Raw genomic sequence first — 24,912 nt, 5'->3', positions numbered from 1 at the left:
ATCAGAAGAAAAAACACAAGTAAAACTTGAACTGGAGTTGGTGTATTGAACCAAAGTAAAAGACTGGGGTGGGTGGGGTGGAGAGTACAGGTCCAAATAGGATGACAGATCAATTGGTCCAACCTCTGTGGAGAACAGTCTGGAGAACTCTCAGAAGGCTAGAAATGGACCTACCCTATGACCCTGCAATTCCCCTCCTGGGGATATATCCTAAGGAACCCAACACATCCATCCAAAAAGATCTGTGTACACATATGTTCTTGGCAGCACAATTTGTAATAGCCAAAACCTGGAAGCAACCCAGGTGTCCAACAACAGGTGAGTGGCTGAGCAAGTTGTGGTATATATACACAATGGAATACTACTCAGCTGTAAAAAATGGTGACTTCACCGTTTTCAGCCGATCTTGGATGGACCTTGAAAAAATCATGTTGAGTGAAATAAGTCAGAAACAGAAGGATGAATATGGGATGATCTCACTCTCAGGCCGAAGTTGAAAAACAAGATCAGAAAAGAAAACACAAGTCGCACCTGAAATGGAATGGAGTATTACACCAAAGTAAAAGACTCTGGGGTGGGTGGGTGGGTGGGGAGAATACAGGTCCATGAAAAATGATGAATGAAATAGTGGGGGTTGTATTGCTAAATGGGAATCTGGGGAATGTTATGCATGTAAAAAAAAAAAAAGAAGTAGAAACACAAAGCAGAAATTGACTGAGTTTGGAGTATGGCACCAAAGTAAGAAAGCAGAAGTATACTAGAGTTTGCAGTGAGTACCTCCCTAATACTTCCTCTCCACTTTTCCAAGCTTTGGGTCCATGATTGCTCAACAATTTGTTTGGCTTTGTATGTTAACTCTCTTTTTAGTCACCAGGTTCCAGGTGTCATCAGGATGCCGGCCAGACTTCCCTGGATTGAAGACACCACCAATGTGTCCTGGAGCTCAGCTTCCCCAGAGACCCATCCTACTAGGGAAAGAGAGAGGCAGACTGGGAGTATGGACCGACCAGTCAACGCCCATGTTCAGCGAGGAAGCAATTACAGAAGCCAGACCTTCTACCTTCTGCAACCCTCAATGACCCTGGGTCCATGCTCCCAGAGGGATAGAGAATGGGAAAGCTATCGGGGGAGGGGGTGGGATATGGAGATTGGGCAGTGGGAATTGTGTGGAGTTGTACCCCTCCTACCCTATGGTTTTGTTAATTAATCTTTTCTTAAATAAAAATAATTTAAAAAAAAAAAAAAAAGGATGACAGAGGACCGAGAGGGGTTTGTATTGTTACGTGGAAAACGTAGAAATGTTATGCATGTACAAACTATTGTATTTACTGTCGAATGTAAAACATTAATCCCCTAGTAAAGAAAAAAAAAATGGCCTCCAGGAGCATCGGATTCATAGTGCAGGGACTAGGGTTTGAGCCCCGGCTCACCACCTGCAACAGGGATGCTTCATGAGCAGTGAAGCAGGTCTGCAGGTGTCTATCTTTCTCCCTCTCCCTCCTCTCTCAATTTCTCTGTCTTACTGAGTAAAAATGATGGAAATAAAATGAAAAAAGGGTGGGGAAAAAAGTGAGGGAAAGGAGAACTCAGATGGTGGTGGATAAAGGTTAGTTTTTTTAACCAAAGGTAGACCCACAAGCAGATGCCGGTTTTTTTTTTTTTTTTTTTTTTTTGTTAAAGGCAAAACCTTCTTTTTAAAAATTTATTCCCTTTTGTTGTTTTATTGTTGTAGTTAATATTGTTGTTGTTATTGATGTTGTTGTTGTTGGATAGGACAGAGAGAAATGGAGAGAGGAGGGGAAGACAGAGAGGAGGAGAGAAAGACACCTGCAGACCTGCTTCACCGCCTGTGAAGAGACTCCCCTGCAGGTGGGAAGCCAGGCGCTCAAACCAGGATCCTTACACCAGTCCTTGTGCTTTGCGCCACCTACTCTTAACCCACTGCGCTACCACCCAATTACGATGTCTGTGTTTTAAACCAGATGACAGAAAACACCAGGATAGCCAAGGACCTGGAGAAGGTAATGAGCAAACCTCTGCTGTAAGGCAAGCCTGAAACAACACAAGGTTCTATTCTTCCTGTTACATATTCAGGCTGAACAACAACAAAAATCATGAGAAAGAAGAATCACTAAAAAGAGGGTCTTCGATTTCTAGGAAGCAGAGGATCGAGTGAACACAACAGCACCCAAAAAGGTGAGGCTGAATGGCAAGGACAGATGCAACTGTCACGTATCTGCTTCAAGTCTGCTTGTGGCGTTTTGGTCTGTAAGCAATCAAGATTGAGAGAGATGCTATCCCAAAGACAAAAGTCTGCAGGAACCACAACAGTCGAGCCCGAACATTCGTGATGCCTTTATACCTAAAATAAAAAGTGAGAGAACAAATTTCAGCATCACAGTTTTATGGGAGTTACTATAGTCTTCCTCTTCTTCTTGCAACTTCTTGTTTTGAAGACTTACCTTACTTATTCACGAGAGAGAGAGAGAGAGAGCGAGAGAGAGAAATTATTCTGACACATGCAAAGCTGGGGACTGAATTCAGGACCTCATGCCCACAATTTCAGTATTCTGTCCACCACTTCCTGGGCTGCTAGAATATTTTTTTAAAAAAATTTATTTATTCCTGCTTTGTTGCCCTTGTTGTTTTATTGTTGTTCTTGATGTCGTTGTTGTTGGATAGGACAGAGAGAAATGGAGAGAGGAAGGGAAGACAGAAAGGGGGAGAGAAAGACAGACACCTGCATACCTGTTTCACTGCCTATGAAGCGACTCCCCTGCAGGTGGGGAGCCGGGGGCTCGAACTGGGATCCTTGTGCTGGTCCTTGTGCTTTGCGCCACCTGTGCTTAACCCGCTGCACTACCACCCAACTCCCACATTAAAAAAAAAAATTTCTTATTGGATAGAAACAGAGAGAAATTGAGAGAGGAGAGGGAGACAAGAGAGGGAGAAAGGCAGAGAGAGAACTGCTGCCCTGCTTTCTCCCTGCAGGTGGGGATTAGGGGTTTGAACCTGGGTCTTTGCAAATAGTAATTGTGTGTGCTCAACCAGGTATGCCACTACCCATCCACCCCCCTTTTTAAAAGATTATTATTATTAGTTAACCAGAGCTGGCTTATAATGGAGCGGAGGATTCAACCTGGGACTTTGGAGCCTCAGGGACGAGAGTCTCTTAGCATAACCATTATGTTATCTACCTCTGCCCCCTTTTTTAAAAAAAATTATTTCTCTATTGGGGGGGATTAATGTTTTACAGTCAACAGTAAATACAATAATTTGTACATGCATAACATTTCTCAGTCTTTCACATAACAATGCCACCCTCACTAGGTCCTCTGTCATCCTTTTCCAGGACCCCCCCACTGACCCCAGAGTCTTTTCCTTTGGTACAATACACCAACTCCAGTTCAGGTTCTACTTGTTTTCTCTTCTGATCTTTTTCTTCAACTTCTGCCTGAGAGTGAGATCATCCCATATTCATCCTTCTTTCACTTATTTCACTTAACATGATTTCTTCAAGCTCCATCCAAGATCGGCTGAAAACGGTGAAATCACCATTTTTAATAGCTGAGTAGTATTCCATTGTGTATATACCACAACTTGCTCAGCCACTCATTTGTTGTTGGACATCTGGGTTGCTTCCAGGTTTTGGCTATTACAAATTGTGCTGCTAGGAACTTAGGTATACACATATCTTTCTGGATGGGTGTGTTGGGTTGCTTAGGATATATCCCCAGGAGGGGAATTGCAGGGTCATAGGGTAGGTCCATTTCTAGCCTTCGGAGTGTTCTCCAGACTGTTCTCCACAGAGGTTGGACCAATTTACATTCCCACCAGCAGTGCAGGAGGGTTCCATTGACCCCACAACCTCTCTAGCATTTGTTGCTGTTACCTTTTCTGATGTATGACATTCTCACAGGAGTGAAGTGGTATCTCATTGTTGTCTTTATTTGCATTTCTTTAACAATCAAACATTTGGAGCATTTTTTCCTGTGTTTCTCGGCCTTTTAGATCTCTTCTGTGGTGAATATTCTGTCCATGTCTTCTCCCCATTTTTGGATGGGGTCATTTGTTTTCTTGTAGTTGAGTTCGGTAAGCTCTTTATCTATTTTAGTTATTAAACTCTTGTCTGATGTATGGTATGTAAAGATCTTCTCCCATACTGTGAGGGGTCTCTTGGTTTGGGTAGTGTTTCTTTTGCTGTGCAGAAGCTTTTTAATTTGATGTAGCCCCATAAGTTTATACTTGCCTTAGTCTTCTTTGTAATTGGATTCATTTCATTGAAGATGTCTTTAAATTTTATACAGAAAAGAGTTCTGCCAATATTTTCCTCTAAGTATCTGACAGTTTGTGGTCTAACATCCAGGTCCTTGATCCACTTGGAATTTACTTTTGTGTTTGGTGAAATACAGTGGTTCAGTTTCATTTTTCTGCATGTTTCAACCCATTTGTTCCAATACCATTTGCTAAAGAGACTTTATTTTTGCCACTTAATACTCTGGGCACTTTTGTCAAAGATTAGATGTCTATAGGTGTGGGGGCTTACTTCCAGGTAAGTATTCTATTCCACTGGTCAGTGTGTCTATTCATGTTCCAGTACCAAGCAGCTTTGATGACAACGGCCCTGTAATACAATTTGAGATCTGGGAGTGTGATGCCTCCAGTTCTGTTCTTTCTTCTCAAGATTGTTTTGACAATTCTAGGTCTTTTCTGGTTCCAGATAAACATTTGCAGCATTTGTTCTATTCTCCTAAAAAATGTGGTTGAGATCTTGATGGGGATAATATTAAATCTGTATGTGGCTCTGGGTAGTATATTCATTTTGATGATGTTAATTCTTCCAACCCATGAACATGGAGTATCTTTCCACTTCTTTGTGTCTTTTTCAATTTCCTTTAGTAGGGACTCATAATTTTCAGTATACAAGTCTTTCACTTCTTTGGTTAGGTTTATTCCTAGATATTTTATTGTTTTTGTTGCTATAGTAAAAGTAATTGATTTCTGGATTTCAACTTCTTCTACCTTAGTGTTTGCATAGAGGAATGCCACTGCCTTTTGAATGTTAATTTTGTAGTCTGACATCTTGTGGTATTGCCTGCTGATTTCTAAAAACTTCTTACTGGATTCTTTAGGTTTTTCTATGTATACTATCATGTCGTTTGACTACTACTTCTCTTCCAATTGGTATCCTTTTTAAAAAATTTTTTATTTATAAAAAGGAAACATTGACTAAACCATAGGATAAGAGGGGTACAACTCCACACAATTCCCACTACCAGAACTCTGTATCCCATCCCCTCCCCTGATAGCTTTCCTATTCTTTAACCCTCTGGGATTATGGACCCAAGGTCATTGTGGGATGCAGAAGGGTGAAGGTCTGGCTTCTGTAATTGCTTCCCCACTGAACATGGGCGTTGACAGGTCAATCCATACTCCCAGCCTGCCTCTCTCTTTCCCTAGTGGGGAAGGGCTCTGGGGAAGCGGAGCCCAGAACATATTGGTGGGGTTGTCTGTCCAGGGAAGTCTGGTTGGCATCATGCTAGTATCATGGTAGTTGAAAAGAAAGTTAACATACAAATCCAAATAAATTGTTGGCCAATTTTGGACCTAAAGGCTGGTATAGTGTAGATGAAGAGTTGGGGATCCTCCATTTTGTACATAGCTAGTAGGCATACTTTAGTGATATTCCAAAGGGCCTGTAGCTACACTAGTTTTTTTTTTTTTTTTTTTCCCCTTTCTCTTTTTCTTTCCCCTAAGCCTGAAATCTGATATGCAGGTGGACACAAGTTATTGTCTGGGCTGTATCCTTTTAATTTTTTGCTCCTGTTGATTGCTATGGCAAGAACTTCCAACACTATGTTGAATAATAATGGTGATAGTGGGCAGCCCTGTCTAGTACCTGATCTGAGTGGAAATGCTTCTAGTTTTTCACCACTGAGTATGATGTTGGCTGTAGGTTTGCTATATATAGACTCCATCTTCAGGAATTTTCCATCTATTCCCATATTTTGTAGCATTCTGATCATAAAGCGATGCTGTATTTTGTCAAAGTCTTTCTCTGCATCTAATGATATGACCATGTGGTTTTTTGCCTTGTTTTTTTTGATGTGGTGGATCACGTTCATTGATTTATGTATATTAAACCCACCTTCATGCCTGGGATAAACCCCACTTGGTCATGATGAACAATCTTTTTAATATACTGCTGTGTCCAGTTGGCTAGAATTTTGTTCAATATTTTAGCATCTATGTTCATCAGAGATATTGGTCTGTAGTTTTCTTTTTTGGTTGTGTCCCTGTCTGGTTTTGGTATCAAAGTGATGTTGGCTTCATAGAAGCTGGAAGGGAATATTCCTGTGTCTTCAATCTTCTGGAAGACTTTTAAAAGTAGAGGTATTGAGTCTTCCTTGAAGGTTTTGTAGAATTCATTTTATAAAACCATCTGGTCCAGGACTTTTATTCTTGGGAACGTTTTTGGTAACTTTTTCAATTTTGTTAGCTGTGATGGGTCTGTTCATATTATCTGATTCCTCTTTATTTAATTTTGGAAGTTCTTAGGTATCTAGGAAATCGTTGATTTCTTCCCAATTCTCTAACTTGGTGGCATATAGTTGTTCATAGAAGCCTCACAGATGCAAAGCGAAGGACTGGCGTAAGGATCTTGGTTCGAGCCCCCAGCTCCCCACCTGCAGGGAAGTTGCTTCACAGGTGGTGAAGCAGGTCTGAGGTGTCTTTTTTTGATCCCTCTATGTCTTCCTTTCCTCTCTCCATTTCTCTCTGTCCTATCTAACAATGATGACATCAATAATAACAATAACTGCAACAACAATAATAAACAAGGGCAACAAAAGGGAAAGTAAGTATAAAGAAATTAAAAAAAAAAGAAGCCTCACGTGATATGTTGTTTGTGTAGTGTCTGTCGTGATATCGCCTCTTTCATTTACAATCCAATTTATTTGGGTCGTCTCCCTTTTTTGTTTTGTGAGCCTGGCTAAAGATTTGTTGATTTCTCAAGAGAGGTTGAAAGACAACCAGAGTCTCATTATTCCATCATTATATGAAAGAGACTGATTTATAGCCAGGATTTAAGAGCAAACTCTTCCGAGTACATGTGGGAAGGTATACTGGCAATATTAGCTTTTTTTCTTATTTAAAAATATTTATTTATTAATGAGAAAGATAGGAGGAGAGAGAGAGAGGAATCAAACATTGCTCTAGTACATGTGCTGCCAGGGACTGAACTTGGGACCTCTTACTTGAGAGTCAAATCCTTTATCCACTGTGCCATCTCCTGGACCACATAGGATATTAGCTTCCTCTAACTGAAAATCTAAGCAGGATGTCTTGCAATGGCCTTTCCTTTTGTCATCTTTCTACGTGGTCATTTTATGACTCAGTAGTATGTAGACAGTGACTAGAATATGGTGCTGCCATGTGGTAGAGCCAGTCATCTGGGGAGCTACTCTGGACTCGCACTTGCCTAGATCTCTGCACATGATACCCATAACTCAGTGCACTGCAGAGACCTCCTCAGATATTTTATTACTCTACTCAAAGTCTGCCATCTTGTTCCACTCCCCTAGTCCTAGCAACATCCTGTCTTCTGTTAAATAGTCATAGTGAGCATTTAAGTAATGTCTTTTTTTTCCGGGGGGGGTGAGGGGGGTCCACTTGTTCCATTTTATTGCTTCTGGGCTGATTCCCAACCCCCTTGCCCCCATACAGAGAGGGGGATAGATGTCGTGTCAACAGAACTTTTTAAAAAAATGCTATATATTTAAAAATCATTTTTATTTACTTGTCTATTTATGAGTGAGAGAAAGGAAGAGAAAGGTAGAGAGAGAGAGAACCAGAGTATTACTCTGGCACATGAGATGCTGGGAATTATGTTTGAGGTTCCAATATTTTATTCACTGTTCCACCTCCTAAACAGCATTAAAACATAGATTAAAACAAACAAAAAACCAGAACTGCTGTAGCTTCTAGTGTAGAGAATGGGGATACAGAACTCTGATGGTAGGAATAGTGAGGAGTTAAACCCCTGTTACCCTGTCATTCTGTAACTTAATATTAAATCACTAATAAGTTTTCAAACAACACCCTTGCCCTTTGCATTTAAAAATAAACAAAACAAAACAAAACAAAAAAACAGGAAAAAAAAAACAAAAAACTAAGCAAATGGGAAAGAGTTACAGGCCAGCATTTCAGTTTGACAGTGTATGTAGGCACCTGGCTTTCTAGTCTTGTTTGCTGTATCAGTAGCCAAGTTGGGTAAGTGTGTGGTTCGAGCCAGGCCCCCACAACAATGGAGGAAACTTAGATGCTGTGGTTTTTTTCCTTCTCTTCTTCTGTCACTATCTCTATTTGAAAAGATTCAGCCCAGAATGCTGAAGCTTTGATGATCCCTGTCCTCCCACCAAAACACACTCATGGCTTGTGAGTATATTTTCACCAGCCCTAGAATAATATGTCCTTCCTGATACTTGAAAAATCCCACAATCTACCTGTCCCAGTTTCCCAAGGTTGCCCTATAGCTTAGTGCTTTCACCTGCCAAAACACCTGCCCTATTTCTGTATCTTTACTCAGTCTATTCTGCCATAAAGTTTTGTAAGAATTGAAAAATTTCTTTTAAAGGCTGCCTTGAAAACTGGGAAGCATACATGGTAATAACTTAATTTCTGAATTAAAAGAATAAGCCATATATTTTGAATGGAAAACTCCAGATTATCAAAGCATAATAATAAACATTAATGTTGGCCTCAAGAGTTACTATTGGTCCCAGTCCCCACCTACAGGAGGAAAGCTATGCAAGTGGTGAAGCAGGGCTGCAGATGTCTCTCTTTCTCCATCCCTCTCTATCTCTTCCTCCCCTCTCAATTTCTGTCTGTCTCTATCCAATAAGTAAATATAATACAAAACATTTTAAAGAAAATTTTGAAGAGTGACTATTGCATTTATCCCTAAGGAAAAACATTTGTTCTTACAAAATCAACATAAAACAAAAATTGTTGTAAGATAGTTCAAAGATAGTTCAGCCTCACTTTATAATCAAGACAGTACAAATCAAGATGACCAGACCCTTTTTAAAAAACTATGGAAACAGCAGAGTTTTTTTTCTTCCAAAATGGAAGTCTTACAGAATTCTAATGAAAATGTGAAATGCTAAAAACCTCACTTAAAAAAGAAATCAATTTTGCAATAAGTACAAGGGCTTGAAAACTACTCTCTTACTCAAAATTCTGTATAAGTACCGTGCGCTGATTGTGCCACTGGAGCTCCTACGTAAAATTCTGTATTCAAGAATTTGTCTGAGCTAAAAAATAAGAAGTTCAGTTCTGGGAGTCGGCGGTAGTGCAGCGGGTTAAGTGCAGGTTGCGTGAAGTGCAAGGACCGGCATAAGGATTGCAGTTCGAGCCCCCAGCGCCCCATCTGCAAGGGGAGTCCCTTTATCGGCAGTGAAGTAGGTCTGCAGGTGTCTGTCTTTCTCTCCCTCTCTCTGTCTTCTCCTCCTCTCTCCATTTCTCTCTGTCCTATCCAACAATGACATTAACAACAACAACAATAACTACAATAGTAAAAAACAAGGTCAACAAAAGGGAAAATAAATAAATATATAAAAAGGAAGTTCAGTTCTATAGAAAAAACAAGTTCATTATATCACTGCTTATAATAGTGAAAAAACTGTTAAAAAATTAAATACTCATTGCTAGAGGGTTAGCTGAATAAATTATAGAATATTAGAGGAGTAGTATATTTAAACATAAACATTATTTACCAAGATATATTATTACTATATGTTTATTTTTATTTTAACCAGATCATTGCTCAGCTCTGGCTTTTGATTGTGTGTGTGTGTGTGTATGGGAGCGGTGTTAAATCTTGGACCTCAGGGCTAGGTGGTGGCACATCTGATTAAGAGAAACATTTCATTGCATAAGAATCAAGTGCCCGGTCCCCACCTGTTGAGGGAAAGCTTCAAGAGTGGTAATGCAGTACTGCAGGTGTCTCTCTGTCTCTCTCAACTCCTCTCTTTAAGATTTATTTATTTATTTTTATTTTATTATTATTTTTTATAATTTATTTCTTTATTGGGGAATTAATGTTTTACATTCAACAGTAAATACAATAGTTTGTACATGCATAACATTCCCCAGATTCCCATTTAACAATACAACCCCCACTATGTCATTCATCATCTTTCATGGACCTGAATTCTCCCCACCCACCCACCCCAGAGTCTTTTACTTTGGTGTAATACTCCAATTCCATTTCAGGTTCGACTTGTGTTTTCTTTTCTAATCTTGTTTTTCAACTTCGGCCTGAGAGTGAGATCATCCCATATTCATCCTTCAGTTTCTGACTTATTTCACTCAACATGATTTTTTCAAGGTCCATCCAAGATTGGCTGAAAACGGTGAAGTCACCATTTTTTACCGCTGAGTAGTATTCCATTGTGTATATATACCACAACTTGCTCAGCCACTCATCTGTTGTTAGACACCTGGGCTGCTTCCAGGTTTTGGCTATTACAAATTGTGCTGCCAAGAACATATGTGTACACAGATCTTTTTGGATGGATGTGTTGGGTTCCTTAGGATATATCCCCAGGAGAGGAATTGCAGGGTCATAGGGTAGGTCCATTTCTAGCCTTCTGAGAGTTCTCCAGACTGTTCTCCACAGAGGTTGGACCAATTGACCTTCCCACCAGCAGTGCAGGAGGGTTCCTTTGACCCCACACCCTCTCCAGCATTTGCTGCTGTTACCTTTTCTGATGTATGACATTCTCACAGGAGTGAAGTGGTATCTCATGGTTGTCTTTATTTGCATTTTTCTGACAGAGACTTGGAGCATTTATTCATGTGTTTCTCGGCCTTTTGGATCTCTTCTGTGGTGAATATTCTGTCCAAGTCCTCCCCCCATTTTTGCATGGGGTTATTTGTTGTCTTGTTGTTGAGTCTGGCAAGCTCTTTATATATGTTGGTTATTAAACTCTTATCTGATGTATGGCATGTAAAGATCTTCTCCCATACTGTGAGGGGTCTCTTGGTTTGGGTAGTGGTTTCTTTTGCTGTGCAGAAGCTTTTTAATTTGATGTAGTCCCATAGGTTTATACTTGCCTTAGTCTTCCTTATAATTGGATTTGTTTCATTGAAAATGTCTTTAAAATTTATGCGGAAAAAAGTTCTTCCAATATTTTCCTCTAAGTATTTGATAGTTTGTGGTCTAACACCAAGTCCTTGATCCACCTGGAATTTACTTTTATATTTGGTGAAATACAGTGGTTCAGTTTCATTCTTCTGCATGTTTCAACACATTGTTTCCAACACCATTTGTTGAAGAGACTCTGCTTTCCCCATGTAATAGTCTGGGCCCCTTTGTCAAAGATTAGATGTCCATACGTGTGGGGCCTCATTTCTGGGCTTTCAATTCTATTCCACTGGTCAGTGTGTCTGTTCATGTTCCAGTACCAAGCAGTTTTGATGACAATGGCCCTATAATACAGTTTAAGATCTGGGAGTGTGATGCCTCTGGTTATGTTCTTTTTTCTCAAGATTGTTTTGGCAATTCTAGGTCTTTTCTGGTTCCAGATAAACATTTGTAGCATTTGTTCTATTCTCCTAAAAAATGTGCTTGGGATCTTGATGGGGATAGCATTAGATTTGTAGATGGCTCTGGGTAATATACTAATTTTGATGATGTTAATTCTTCCAACCCATGAACATGGAATATCTTTCCACTTCTTTGTGTCTTTTTCAATTACTTTGAGGAGTGACTCATAATTTTCAGTATACAAGTCTTTCACTTCTTTGGCTAGGTTTACTCCTAGATATTTTATTGTTTTTGTTGCTATAGTAAAAGGAACTGATTTCTGGATTTCAATTTCTTCTAACTTAGTGTTTGCATAGAGGAATGCCACTGACTTTTGAATGTTAATTTTATAGCCTGACACATTACTGTATTGCCTGATGATTTCCAAAAGTTTCTTGCTGGATTCCTTAGGTTTTTCCATGTATACTATCATGTCATCTGCAAATAAGGACAGTTTGACTTCTTCTCTTCCAATCTGTATCCCTTTAATTCCTTGCTCCTGCCTGATTGCTATGGCAAGAACTTCCAACACTATGTTGAATAGTAATGGTGATAGTGGGCAGCCCTGTCTAGTACTTGATCTGAGTGGAAATGCTTCCAGATTTTCACCATTAAGTATGATGTTGGCTGTAGGTTTTCTATATATAGGCTCCACTATCTTCAGGAATTTTCCATCTATTCCCATTTTTTGTAGTGTTTTGATCATAAAGGGATGTTGTATTTTGTCAAAGGCTTTCTCTGCATCTATTGATATGACCATGTGGTTTTTGGTCTTGCTTTTGTTGATGTGGTGGATCACATTGATTGATTTACGTATATTTAACCAACCTTGCATGTCTGGGATAAACCCCACTTGGTCATGATGAACAATCTTTTTGATATACTGCTGTATCCGGTTGGCTAGAATTTTGTTCAATATTTTCGCATCTATGTTCATCAGAGATATTGGTCTGTAGTTTTCTTTTTTGGTTGTGTCCCTGTCTGCTTTTGGTATCAGGGTGATGTTGGCTTCATAGAAGCTGGCAGGGAGTATTCCAGTGTCTTCAATCTTCTGGAAGACTTTTAAAAGTAGAGGTATTAGTTCTTCTTTGAAGGTTTTGTAGAATTCATTTGTAAAACCATCTGGTCCAGGACTTTTATTTTTGGGAAGATTTTTGATAACTGTTTCAATTTCATTAGCTGTGATGGGCCTGTTCATGTTATCCACTTCCTCTACTTAGTTTTGGAAGTTGGTAGGTATATAAGAAATCATCCATTTCTTCCAGGTCTCTAGCTTGGTGGCATATAGTTGTTCATAGAAACCTTCATGATATGTTGAATTTCTGCAGTGTCTGTTGTGATATCTCCTCTTTCATTTACTATCCGATTTATTTGGGTCTTCTCTCTTTTTTGTTTTGTGAGTCTGGCTAAAGGTTTGTCGATTTTGTTTACTCTTTTGAAGAACCAACATTTACTTTCATTGATCTTTTGTATGGTTTTCCTATTCTCAATGTTATTTATTTCTGCCCTAACTTTAGTGATTTTTGTCCTTCTGGTTGCTTTAGGATTCCTTTGTTGTTCTTCTTCTAGGTCTTTAAGATGTGCAATCAGGCTGTTTATTTGTGCCTTTTCTTGTTTCCTAATGTGTGCTTGTATAGCTATGAACTTCCCTCTTAGGACTGCTTTAGCTGTGTCCCAAATATTTTGATAGCTTGTGTCTTCATTTTCATTGAAGTCTCGAAACATTTTGATTTCTTCCTTGATTTCCTCTTTGACCCAGAAGTTGTTAAGAAGTGTACTGTTCAACAAGGGGAACAAAAGGGAATAAATAAATAAAATAAATATAAAAAAAAATTAAAAAAAAAAAAAGAAGTGTACTGTTGAGCTTCCACATTTTGGGACTATTACTAATCTTTTGTTGATTGTTAAGTGTTAGTTTAATTCCACTGTGGTCTGAGAAGATGCTTGGGATGATTTCAGTGCTCTTGAATTGGCTGATGCTGTCTTTGTGGCCTAACATATGGTCTATCCTTGAGAATGACCCATGTGGATTTGAGTAAAATGTGTATTCCAGTTTCTTGGGATGAATGACTCTGAAAATGTCCAATAGTTCTAGTTTATCTATCTCTTCATTTAGCTCCCTTATGTCTTTACTGATTTTCTGCCTGGATGATCTGTCAAGTTGAGATAGTGGGGTGTTGAAGTCCTCTATTATGACTGTGCTGCTAATATATTGCTGTAGCTCTTTCAGTAGAAGTTTGATGTATTTAGATGGCTTCTCATTGGGTGCATAGATGTTAATAACTGTTAAGTCCTCTTGATTGATTGATCCTCTGAGCATTAAGTAGTGTCCATTCCTATCTTTTTTAATCTTATCTATTTTAAAGTCTATCATGTCAGATATGAGAATAGCTGTTCCTGCCCTTTTTTGTGGGCCATTGGCTTGTATGATAGTTTTCCATCCTTTCACTTTAAGTCTGTGTTTGTTTTGTTGAGTTAGGTGAGTTTCCTGTAGACAACATATTGTTGGGTTGTGTTTTCTGATCCATCTTCCTACTCTGTGTCTTTTAATAGGTGAATTCAGGCCATTGACATTTATTGATATCAAAGATTGAAGATATTTTAACGCCATTCTTGTAGAGTTTTAGAGTGTTTTGATATATGTCCTATTTGTGGTGGTCTGGTTGTTTATAGGAGACCTTTCAGAACTTCTTTCAGGGCAGGCTTGGTGATGGTTGCTTCCTTCAACTTTTGCTTGTCTGAGAAGGTTTTGATGCCTCCATCTAGTCTGAATGACAGTCTAGCAGGATATAGTATTCTTGGCTGAAAGCCTTTCTCACTGAGCACCTGATAGATATCTTGCCATTCTCTTCTGGCCTGTAGTGTTTGTATGGAGAAGTCTGCTGCTAATCTTATGGGTTTTCCTTTGTAGGTGACTCTTTGTTTTTCTCTTGCAGCCTTGAGGATCCTTTCTTTATCCTTATTCCTTTCCATTCTAAGTATGACATGTCTTGGTGTCTTTAGGTCTGGGTTAATTCTGTTTGGGACCCTCTGGGCTTCTTGAATCTTTTTGTCTTTGGTGTTGTCTAGACTAGAGAAATTTTCAGCTATTATGGCCTGGAGAATGCTTTCTTCCTCTCCTTCTCTTTCTTCCTCTGGTAAGCCAATAATGCGTACATTGTTTCTTTTGAAGTCATCCCATAGGACTCTGTTGTTGTTTTCAGCATCTCTTAATCTCCTTTTGAGATCTCTTACTTCTTTTTTAGTTGTCTCTAATTCATCCTCAATCTTGCTAATTCTGTCTTCAGCCTCATAGATTCTATTCTCTCTGCCCTCTACTGCTTTCTGGAGTTCATCTATTTTGTTGCCCTGCTCTGATACTGTTTTAGCTTTTTCAGCTAGTTGCCTTCTTAGCTCAGCGATTTCAGCTTTCAGCTCTCTAATAACCATGAGATTATTAGAATTTTCTTCCATATTCTCATTTGTTGTTCCTGCATTTCTGATTACAATTTCTTCAAATTCTTTACTCACTCCTGTTATTATTTCCTTAGCTAATGTTTGGATGTTGAACTCGTTGTTTTGTGCTTCACCCTCTGGAGGACTTTTAGCTGGACTCTTGTCCTGGTTCGAGTCTCCAATATTTTTTCTTGTTGTTTTAACCATTTTATATATTATGTTATGAGTTCCCTTTATCAGTACTTTTCAAATTATTGATCACTATTGTCTGGATTGACTTGTGTCTAAGTAATTTAATTAAAGGGTTTACAGTGGTGGAAGTTAACAGTTTTTTTCAATTCCTGAGTTGGAGCTCAGTGGTGTAAAAGCCTCTTTTTTTTTCTTCCCTGTAGGCTATGGGAGCCTGAGGGCTTTTAAACTATCAATAGGCTTCTTAGCTTAATCACTGACTCCTGACCAAGAGATAAAGCAGGGTGTGGCAGAGATAATCCAGTGGTTATGCAAAGAGACTTTCACAGCCCCTCAGCTATGCCACTGAGGTATAGGTCTTCTCCTGAGTTTCCCGGTTAGACCTCTGTGCCCTGGTGTCCCTCCCTGTTGCTGCTCCAGATTCTGAGGGTAGTAGCAATGGAGACTCAGAGTTGCACTTGGTGAGTCTCTGGGGAGTTCTCTCCTCCCTTCAGCTGTCCCCTTGTTGTGGAGCAGACTGGAGGTGGTGTCTCAACTGATAAACTGCTGAACTGTTAGCAGTCACTTAATCTCTCCTTAGGCTCCTCTCTCCTCTCTGTCACCAGCCACACGTGTTTGTACTCACGGGTGATTTACTGGGTTCCTGTGGTCATTCTAGTCCTGTCTTGTTTCAGTCCCGGGTGGTCTCCTTTGGTATTCCTAGTTGACCCGGGAGAGGAGAGGAGAGGAAAGTGATCTGCTGCTTGTAGCTCCGCCTCTGGAAGTTGAATCCCTAGATTTATTTATTTTTATTATCTTTATTTACTCATTGGATACAATCAGAGATTGAGAGGGAAAGAGGAGATGTACAGGGAGAAAGACAGACACCTGCAACACTGCTTTACCACTCACAAAGCTTTTCCCTCTATAGGTGGGGACCAGGGGCTCAAACCTGGGTCCTTGTGCACTGTAACATGTGCACCACTGACTGGCCCCTTTTTCTCCCTCTCTATTTCTCCTTTACTCTCAATTTCTCTCTATCTCTATACAATAATATATATATATATATATATATATATATATATATATATATATATATATATATATATTTAAATCTGGAACCTCTCTTGGAGTCTCAAGCATGTCAGTCTTGTATAACCTTTGTACTATCTCCCCAGCTTGCCTACAGAATGAGAAAAAAGAACAGCAATTTGGGAAAATTCTTAAAGTTGAATTTCACAGAGTTGGATATAAAGTCCTACTTTATTTCTAGCTAAATAGATTCACCAGTTTTTTACTGCTAGATTGTGAGATTTGAAAGGTTACAAGTGAACTACGTGTATCAGGTAATTCACTGAAATGTATTCATTTATAATTAAAAGGGGATATTTATTTTGATTTATAGTGACCGACAATGCACAGGAACATGTTAGATTACAAATAAATAATTTTGTTATAATAGTAACTTAACTGCCCTATACCTGTCCCTCCTCATCCATCACAGAACTGAATAAATAGTTTGCATCCTTGATTTTCACTAGAGCCTCTAAATGACAACCAAAAAACAGATGTCCAGTACTCTAAAAAACTGCAAATTGTGGGATGGCCACACATGTCTGATCTGAGATTTTACTGAAAAGATAAAAAGGCCCTTGGAAAGAGATATCAGAGTGCTGTGGCATTTTCTACCACTGGTCAAGGTTGAAGAATGACTTCAAAGAATCACTGGAAAAGCTTAATATGAGTTCTCTGAGATTTGGAGGACTGATTCCAAAGTCTCGAGACTAGCACTGCCCCATGGGGAGTGCAAAGAGGCATGGCTGTCCTGGAATGGCATCACCAGCAGATTGATTCCACTTGGAGGAATAAGAAAGATCTATACAGGAGTGAGGTGGTAGCGCAGCGGGTTAAGCCCATGTGGTGCAAAGCGCAAGGACCGAAGGGAATAAGGATCCCGGTTGGAGCCCCTGGCTCCCCACCTGCAGGGGAGTCGCTTCACAAGTGGTGAAGCAGTTCTGCAGGTGTCTATCTCTCCCTCTCTCTGTCTTCTCCTCTCTCCATTTCTTTCCATCCTATCCAACAACAATGACATCAATAACAACAACTACAACAAGAAAACAACAAGGGCAACAAAAGGGAATAAATAAATATAAAAAAAGAAATAAAGATAATAAATTTAAAAAAAATTAGTTATGCTAATAGCAAGTTTTGTTTCATAGTAAGTAAATTGCAGCCAGCTGCCTTTGGGACTCTAGGCCGTTCCCCGCCCCCATGCAAAAAAAAAAAAAATAAAAAATAAAGATAGATACATCTTGTGAAAGGACCTGGATATGAGTGGGCTTGAAGGGGATCCCACCTCATAAGCCCAATGGGATGGTAGAAGACACAGAAACTAAAGGCAATCCTTAGATCCCAAGGCTAGACTATAGTGGTGTGCTGGACACCAAGGGAACTGCAGAAGACAGAGACTTAGTGATAACTGGTACCATCGGCCCCATATCCACCAGAGTCCCGCTAGAGAGAAAGACCTAAGGGTGAGTATGCAAGATCTATAGCACTCAGCTTCCTGATCGCAGGCCATCTGTGCCCCTTCCCATAACTGTTTTGCCTCATCCCACAGGGTTGAGTTGGGAAAGCAAACAGAAAGTGAGAGAAAAACCACGACTATTTAGGCAGGCTGATAAATCCCAACTGAATGAGAAGAGAAACCACAAATTGGATGAAAGTTTACTATTTAATTTTTGATATAAATAATTAGCAATTTTTTGTTATATGTATATATTATTTTGAATTATGATTGAGACAGAGAGAAGCAGGGGAACACATGGATAGAGAGAGTGGGAAAGAAAGAGAGATATCTACAAGCTACACCATCACTTGTGAAGCTTCCCCCTAGCCCAGCCACAGGTGGGGGGCACATAGTAAATTGGGCATTTTACTAATTGTGTCACCACCCGGACCCCAAGACTTATGGTCTTAATAAGTAGACTAGCCTAGACTGTCTAATGTCATATAGCAACTAGTAGGGAGAAGAGGGTGAGGAAGAGAAAAGAAAGAATAAACTTGTTCTCTGCTTTTCTAAAAAGCCCTGTCTGAGGACCTAGAGGGAGTTGTATTGTTATATGGAAAACTGAGAAATGTTATACATGTACAAACTATTATATTTACTGTTGAATGTAAAACATTAGTTCCCCAATAAAGAAATTAAAAGATAAATTAAAAAAAAATAAAAAGCCTTGTCTGCTTAGTCAACCACAAGACAGGGGTAGTGGTATGTGTAAAGCCCTTACTAGTGTCTAGCATTGTGTGCACCTAAATAAGGATTATTATTAGAACATAGTACCAATAAATATCTTCCACTTTTAAATATAATTCAACAGTAATAGAAGTGATAATCTTGATTAAAGAAAACTGCAAGAAAATTAGTATATAACCATTCTTTTCATTATACTATGCTTTCTGTTTATGCTTATTTAAAATACAATTATATTAGGCCACCCCATCACCTGGGGTCCTAGACAGGGAATGCTTGTATACAACAGGCCTAGACCTCTGACAGGTCCCTCTCTCTACCATCACTGGCCACATTCATTGGGAACACCATCGTAAGCTCTTCTGGGGGCTTCTTCAGGAGCTTACTCTTGCTATGAAATAGCAATAGGGGAGTTGGCGGTAGTTCCACAGGTTAAGTGCACGTGGCGCAAAGCACAAGGACCGGAGTAAGGATCCTGGTTTGAGCCCCCAGCTCCCCACCTGCAGGGGAGTCGCTTTACAAGTGGTGAAGCAGGTCTGCACGTGTCTATCATTCTCTCTCCTCTCTGTCTTCCTCTCCTTTCTCCATCTTATCCAACAACGATGACATCAACAACAATAACTACAACAATAAAAAACAAGGGCAACAAAAAGGAATAAATTAAAAAAAAAAAAGAAATAGCAATGGTAGAGACTGCCCCACTCTCTGAAGGGAAGCTGCGTCAGCCTACTCTGCTACCTGAAAAAGACAGGTCCTGAAATGAGTGTGTCCTGGAATGTTCTCAGCTGTGACCATGGACTGAGTGAGCTCAGCATGACAGGGACTCAGAGGTTACACAGGCTCCTGTGCTAAATGTGAATATATATGGGCCCTGGGTCAGATTTTTGTGGTAAAAGGTTAATTGCATTATAGATTTTCTTCATGTTTGTAAGCAACTCTTTGCCCTAATCCTGCTTCTTACTTCTGCTCTCAATTCTGACACCATCTTCCCAGATAATATTTCTAGTCCAAGCTCAAGCAAAGATTACTAAGACATAGGCTCCTAAGAACATTTCTAAAATAGACTTCCAAGCTTCCTTCTACCCTAAGTACCCTACTCTCATCTGCTCTATGCTTACTTTATCATTCCTGTTTATTATACATTTTGTCCTGCTTTCCATCTTACTGCCTTTCAGTCACCAAGTTGCAGATGCTACTATGATTCCATCCTGACTTCCCTGAGCAGACGATCTCACCAATATGTCCCCAAATCTCTTCTCCTCAGAGCCCTACCCGACTAGGGAAAGAAAGAAACAAGGCTGGGGTTATGGATCCACCTGCCAACATCCATATCCAGCGGAGAAGCAATTTTAGAAGCAAGGACTCCCACCTTCTGCAACCCATAAAAATCTTTGGTCCATACTCCCAGGGGGTAAAAAATAGGGGAAGTAAACCAGAGGGCTCTGTACTCCCATTCCACCAGGACCAGAAGTGTTGGTCACTAGAAATCTTATCTTTATAACTCCAATAAAAGGGAAACAAATTGGGAAAACATCAGAGAAAGTCAGGCAGTTTTACTTATCTGAGAGAGAAGAGAAAAAAAGAAAAGGCACATGGAAGTAGTTATAGGTGTAGGGGTGAACTACAAAGGAAGTAAAGGCAGGAAACATAAAAAAACTGGAAGAAAGGGGGCTGGGTTGAGTGAACACATTACAGTGCCTAAGTACTCAGGTTCAAGCCCTGAGTCCCCACCTGCAAGGAGGAAGCTTTATAAGTAGTGAAGCAGGGCTACAGGTATCTTTCTCTCACTCTCTAATCCCCCTAACTTTTCAATTTCTTACTGTCTCTATTGAAAATAAATAAAATATACATTAAAAAAACAGGGGAATACACACACACACACACACACACACACACACACACACACACACACACACAGATACAGATAGACACTTATAGAGTCAGCCATATCTGTGAGCTTGGGAGAACTGCAATGGAGGGGATGGGACACAGAACTGTGGTGGTGGGAACTGTGTGGAATTATGCTCCTACCTACCACCTTACACTTTTATAAATCAATGTTAAATCTTTAATAAAATACATAATAAAATAAAATACAATTGTAAATAAAATTTGTTCTCGTACTTTCATGTAGAACCTACACTGGCAGCTGCTGACTAGGGTCTAGTTGAGGATCTCCTAACTTGTACTACATCTCAAAATTATTTGTGTAGTTTGAAAAAAAAGAAAGAAAAAAAAAACCAACTGATCCCCCTGCAGTTAGAAAAATAACTCAGAAAAAAAAAAAAGAAAAGAAAAACAACTCAGCTGTAGCATGCCTGATGCTCCCAGTTTGATCCCATGCACCACAGGTTTGTGACTAATGTTCTGGTTTCTCTCTTTCCCTCGTGGGAAACTCTTGTGTGAAATAAAGAAATCAGTTCTTAAAAAAGAAGTTAAAAACACAACACATTCCCATGTATGAAGTGAGAATTACTGGACTGGTATCTCTGGGTCTAGATATCAGAGATGACTATTTGAACAAGCTCTTTTTTTTTTTTTTTTGCCTCCAGGGAGATCACTGGGGCTCGATGCTGGCACCATGAATCCACTGCTCCTGGCAGCCATTTTTTTTCCATTTTATTTAACAGGACAGAGAGAAATTGAGAGGGGTGGGAGAGACAGAGAAGGAGAGACAGACACCTGCAGACCTGCTTCACCTTGATTGCGAGGCTTCTCCCCTTATAGGTGGGGCTTGAAACCAGATCCTTTCATGGGTCCTTGCTCTTTGTATTATGTGTACTTAACTATACTGCACCACTGCCTCCTCCTCCCCTCCCCCCCCCAAAGCTCTTTGAGTCAGTTGTTAAACTAGGATTGACAATAGCTTAGCTTGTTAAACTAGAAGGCAGCCTCCTGGTCATCTATTCTTATTGGGACTATACAGACAATTAAAAAAATGAAGAAAAGTCCTATCAGTAACTAAAGAACTGATTAATACCAGAGAAATGAATTCATTCTTTAAATATTTATTAAGTACTACCCCTGGGCTAGGTTCAGAATGAGGGCTGGGGATTCAACTCTACCCTAAGAGTGTTCTCAGACTACAAGTGTCTAAATTATTTAAATGTGCTTAATCTCAACTTACATTGGGTAACAAGAGAAAAGTAATGAAGACCTATTAAAGACACTTACTTGCACAACACCATGGCATACAGGGCCTCTCCCACGTGAATCAGCCAGGCAAGCCAATACCTGAAACAAGAACCAGCCAGTTTTAAGGTGATGTTTAGCTGCTGATGAAATCAGACACAGAAACCTTAAAAAGACCAGAGGTAGTTATGTGTCTTTCAGGTCTATAGTGAGAAGGGGACTGCAGTGTTCTATCTCTCCTTACCCTCTGTGCAGAAGGGTGTGATGGTGGTCCACCAAGTATTTTGTGAAGAAGCCCAGTGGCCCCAGGCTCTGATAAGGGATGCTGTGAGGCCAGAAGACAGCCAACTGCAAGAGAAACAGAGAGAACACCTATCATGTCACTACATCAGTGAACATTTGTAAGGTTATGAAATAATCCTACAGACTAAAGAAACAGCTACAGCCTGAAGAAACTCTGAACTAAGTTATCTTGTTAAACTTCCGGATTTCATTTTCTTTCTTTCTTTCTTTCTTTTAAAATTTATTTATTTCCTTTTGTTGCCCCCCTTTTTTGTTGTTGTTATTGTAGTTATTATTGTTGTTGCATAGGACAGAGAGAAATGGAGAGAGGAGGGGAAGACAGAGAGGAAGAGAGAAAGGTAGATACCCACAGACCTGCTTCACCACCTGTGAAGTGACTTCCCTGCAGGTGGAGAGCCGGGGGCTTGAACCGGGGTCCTTATGCCAGTCATTGCACTTTGCACCACGTGCTCTTAACCCGCTGTGCTACCGCTGGACTCCCTTCCTTTTCTTTTTTTCCTTTTTTTTTTTTTGTCTTCCAGGGTTATTACTGGGGCTCAGTGCTAGTACTGAATCCACTGCTCTTGGTGGCTATTTTTTTTTCCATTTTATTGGATAGGACAGAGCGAAACTGAGAGGGAAGGGGAGATAGGGAGAGAGACAGACACCTGCAGACCTACTTCACCAATTGTGAAGTGTCCCCTCTGATCCTTGCACTTAGTACTATATGAGATTAACCAGGTGTGTCACCCACCGCCTGGCTCCCTTGGCTTTCTTTTTCTAAAGTTAGATATATGGTTAGGAAACTATGCAGTCCCAGAATAACTTCTGTTCCTTTATTTACTTATTAAGGAGGGGGAGGAAGAAAAAACACGAGTATCACTCTGGCACATCTGATACTGAAGATCAAACTCAAGACTTTATACTTTTGAATCTAGCCCTCCATCCACTGGGTTACATCCTGGGTCATGATAACTTCTATTCCAACTGCCTTAAAACATTCAGCTTGGGAAGTCCGTGCTGACTCAGCAGCCCTCCAGCAGTCTGACTTGACTTCCCGCTCCGTGAGCATCACAGAAATGCTGATAAGCATCGGTAGCTTTGGACCACTCCGGGAGCCCACCTCCGCTGGCCGCAGTAATCCAGGCAACCACTCGCCGCGCATGCGCAAACAGCTGCAGACCCCCCCAGGTCCCCGCCCCGCCTGGTGTCTCACCGCCAAATAGCCCAGTGCCAAGACTGTGAACAGAGAAGGCAAAGGTCTGGCCCTACGGAAGTAGGCGGGAGCAGCCCCAGCGACGTCCAGCTTGGCCGCCACCATCTTGAAAAAGCGAGACTGAGTCGCGGGCTGGGAAGCCGGAGGAGCCCCAGACAGGGAGCGCGGCTTCCTCGGGAATCTGGAGCCTGGCACCGCCCGGCGGGAGAGCGCGCGTGCACACACCGGCCTGGGCCAAGGAGGCGGTCGCGCGCATGCGCCCTCCCCGCACCTACGGCGCAGCTGACTCTTACCGTGTAATAGCCAAAGGAGAGGGTGATGACGGTGCACCAGAAGAGTTTGCTTCTTTGGAAGTAGGTCTCGCAGCCTGTCACCGTCCCCATTGCTGCAGCATTGGCCCGTGAGCTTTGTCAGAGAGGATGGAGGAGAGGCCAGGCGGGGCTGGGGAAAGGTTCAGGGGCGGGGCTGTGGCCCGAGCTCCTCCCCATGCCTTCCTTCGAGCGGGGCGGGAGTGGGGGGGTTTGGAAAGCCTTTGTTGGGTTCTGGGTCTGGTGGGCTGGTCATCATTCAAGAAATACCCTTCTACGGAGTTGGGCGGTAGCGCAGCCGGCTAAGGGCACGTGGCACCAACTGCAAGGACCGGAGTAAGGATTCCGTTTCGAGCCCCTGGCTCCCCACCTGCAGGGGCATCCCTTCACAGGTGGTGAAGCAGGTCTGCAGGTGTCTATCTTTCTCTCCCCGTCTGTCTTCCCCTCCTCTCTCCATTTCTCTTTAACTACAACTATAAAGCAACAAAAGGGAATAAATATAAATAAAATAAGAGAAAGACCCTTCTCTGAACGCCATTTTTTCTTTTTTCTTTCTTTCTTTCTTTTTTTTTTTAGAGCAGAGCTGGAATTTATGCTGTTTTATGCCTTTGGTTTTTTTTTAATATTAATTTTTTTGAGGTATGGAGACAGAAATTAAAGAGGAGAGAGAGAGATAGAGATGCGCACCTGGTTAAGCGCACACATTACAGTGCGCACGGACCGAGTTCAAGCCCCTGGTCCCCACCTGCAGGGGGAAAGCTTCACGAGTGGTGGAGTAGAGCTGCAGGTGTCTCTCTGTCTCTTTCCTGCTCTCTGTCTCCCCCTCCCCTCTCAATTTCCCTGTCTTTATACAATAATATTTTAAAATAAAGAGATACAGACCTGCCTTACCGCCCACCTGATCCTGGCTCCTTGGATACTTGTGCATGGTAACGTGAGCTCTCAGCACGGGTCCATGCACATTGTAACATTCCCCCCCCCCCCCATCTGTCTCTTTTAAATCACTCTCTCAGTCGGGTAGTGGGGCGCCTGGTTGAGCGCACATGTTACAGTGCTCAAGGAACAAGGTTTGAGCCCCCAGTCCCCCACCTGCAGGGGGAAAGCAAGCAGTGAAGCAGGTCTGCAGGTGTCTCTTTCTCCCCCTCTATCTCCCCTACTCTCTTGATTTCTGGCTGTCTCTATCCAATAAATAAAGATAATAAAAATTTTTTAAAATCACCCTCTCCACATGTGACAAGGTGGCTAAATTCTTTATTCTCTAGGCCTCTTGTATTGCGGTGCCATCTAGGTTGGCAGAGGAATCACTCAGTCCTGTATACTTGATCTTTCCCCTCAGGAGGGATTAATGACCTACATGTTGAAAGCAATGAAGAATGCATGAGAAATAAGTTCTACAACTTTTGAGAGAGGGAAAGGAAACTCCTTAGCAAAAGACCACAATTAAAAGCACTAGAGGGGAGATTGAGTACTTAATTACATCTACATTTAAACTGAAACTCTTATGAAAGGCACGATAAAGCTAAAATCC

General features: G+C 40.9%; 1 protein-coding gene across 5 annotated transcripts; it reads right to left on the bottom strand.

Moving 5' to 3' along the window:
* Positions 1 to 1,700: 1,700 nt before the first annotated feature.
* Positions 1,701 to 23,558, bottom strand: TMEM254 (transmembrane protein 254). Of its 5 annotated transcripts, none has more exons than XM_007533795.3 (4): positions 23,370 to 23,552; positions 21,823 to 21,926; positions 21,621 to 21,680; positions 1,701 to 2,362 (listed from the first exon to the last, which is right to left on the bottom strand). In XM_007533795.3, exons 1-4 carry the CDS (start codon positions 23,457 to 23,459, stop codon positions 2,242 to 2,244), a joined length of 375 nt encoding a protein of 124 aa, XP_007533857.1. In that variant the 5' UTR covers positions 23,460 to 23,552; the 3' UTR covers positions 1,701 to 2,241. The 5 variants fall into 5 exon arrangements, with proteins under 5 accessions (XP_007533857.1, XP_016048305.1, XP_060049869.1 ...); XM_016192819.2 differs by lacking the exon at positions 23,370 to 23,552 and adding an exon at positions 23,077 to 23,314; XM_060193895.1 differs by having other exon boundaries at positions 2,248 to 2,362; positions 21,574 to 21,680; positions 23,370 to 23,558.
* Positions 23,559 to 24,912: the final 1,354 nt, after the last annotated feature.

The sequence above is a fragment of the Erinaceus europaeus genome, chromosome 1 (assembly GCF_950295315.1).
Source record: "Erinaceus europaeus chromosome 1, mEriEur2.1, whole genome shotgun sequence".
Lineage (NCBI taxonomy): Eukaryota > Metazoa > Chordata > Mammalia > Eulipotyphla > Erinaceidae > Erinaceus > Erinaceus europaeus.
Note: the sequence above shows the minus strand (reverse complement) of the source record. Positions and strands in the feature narration are given on the sequence as shown.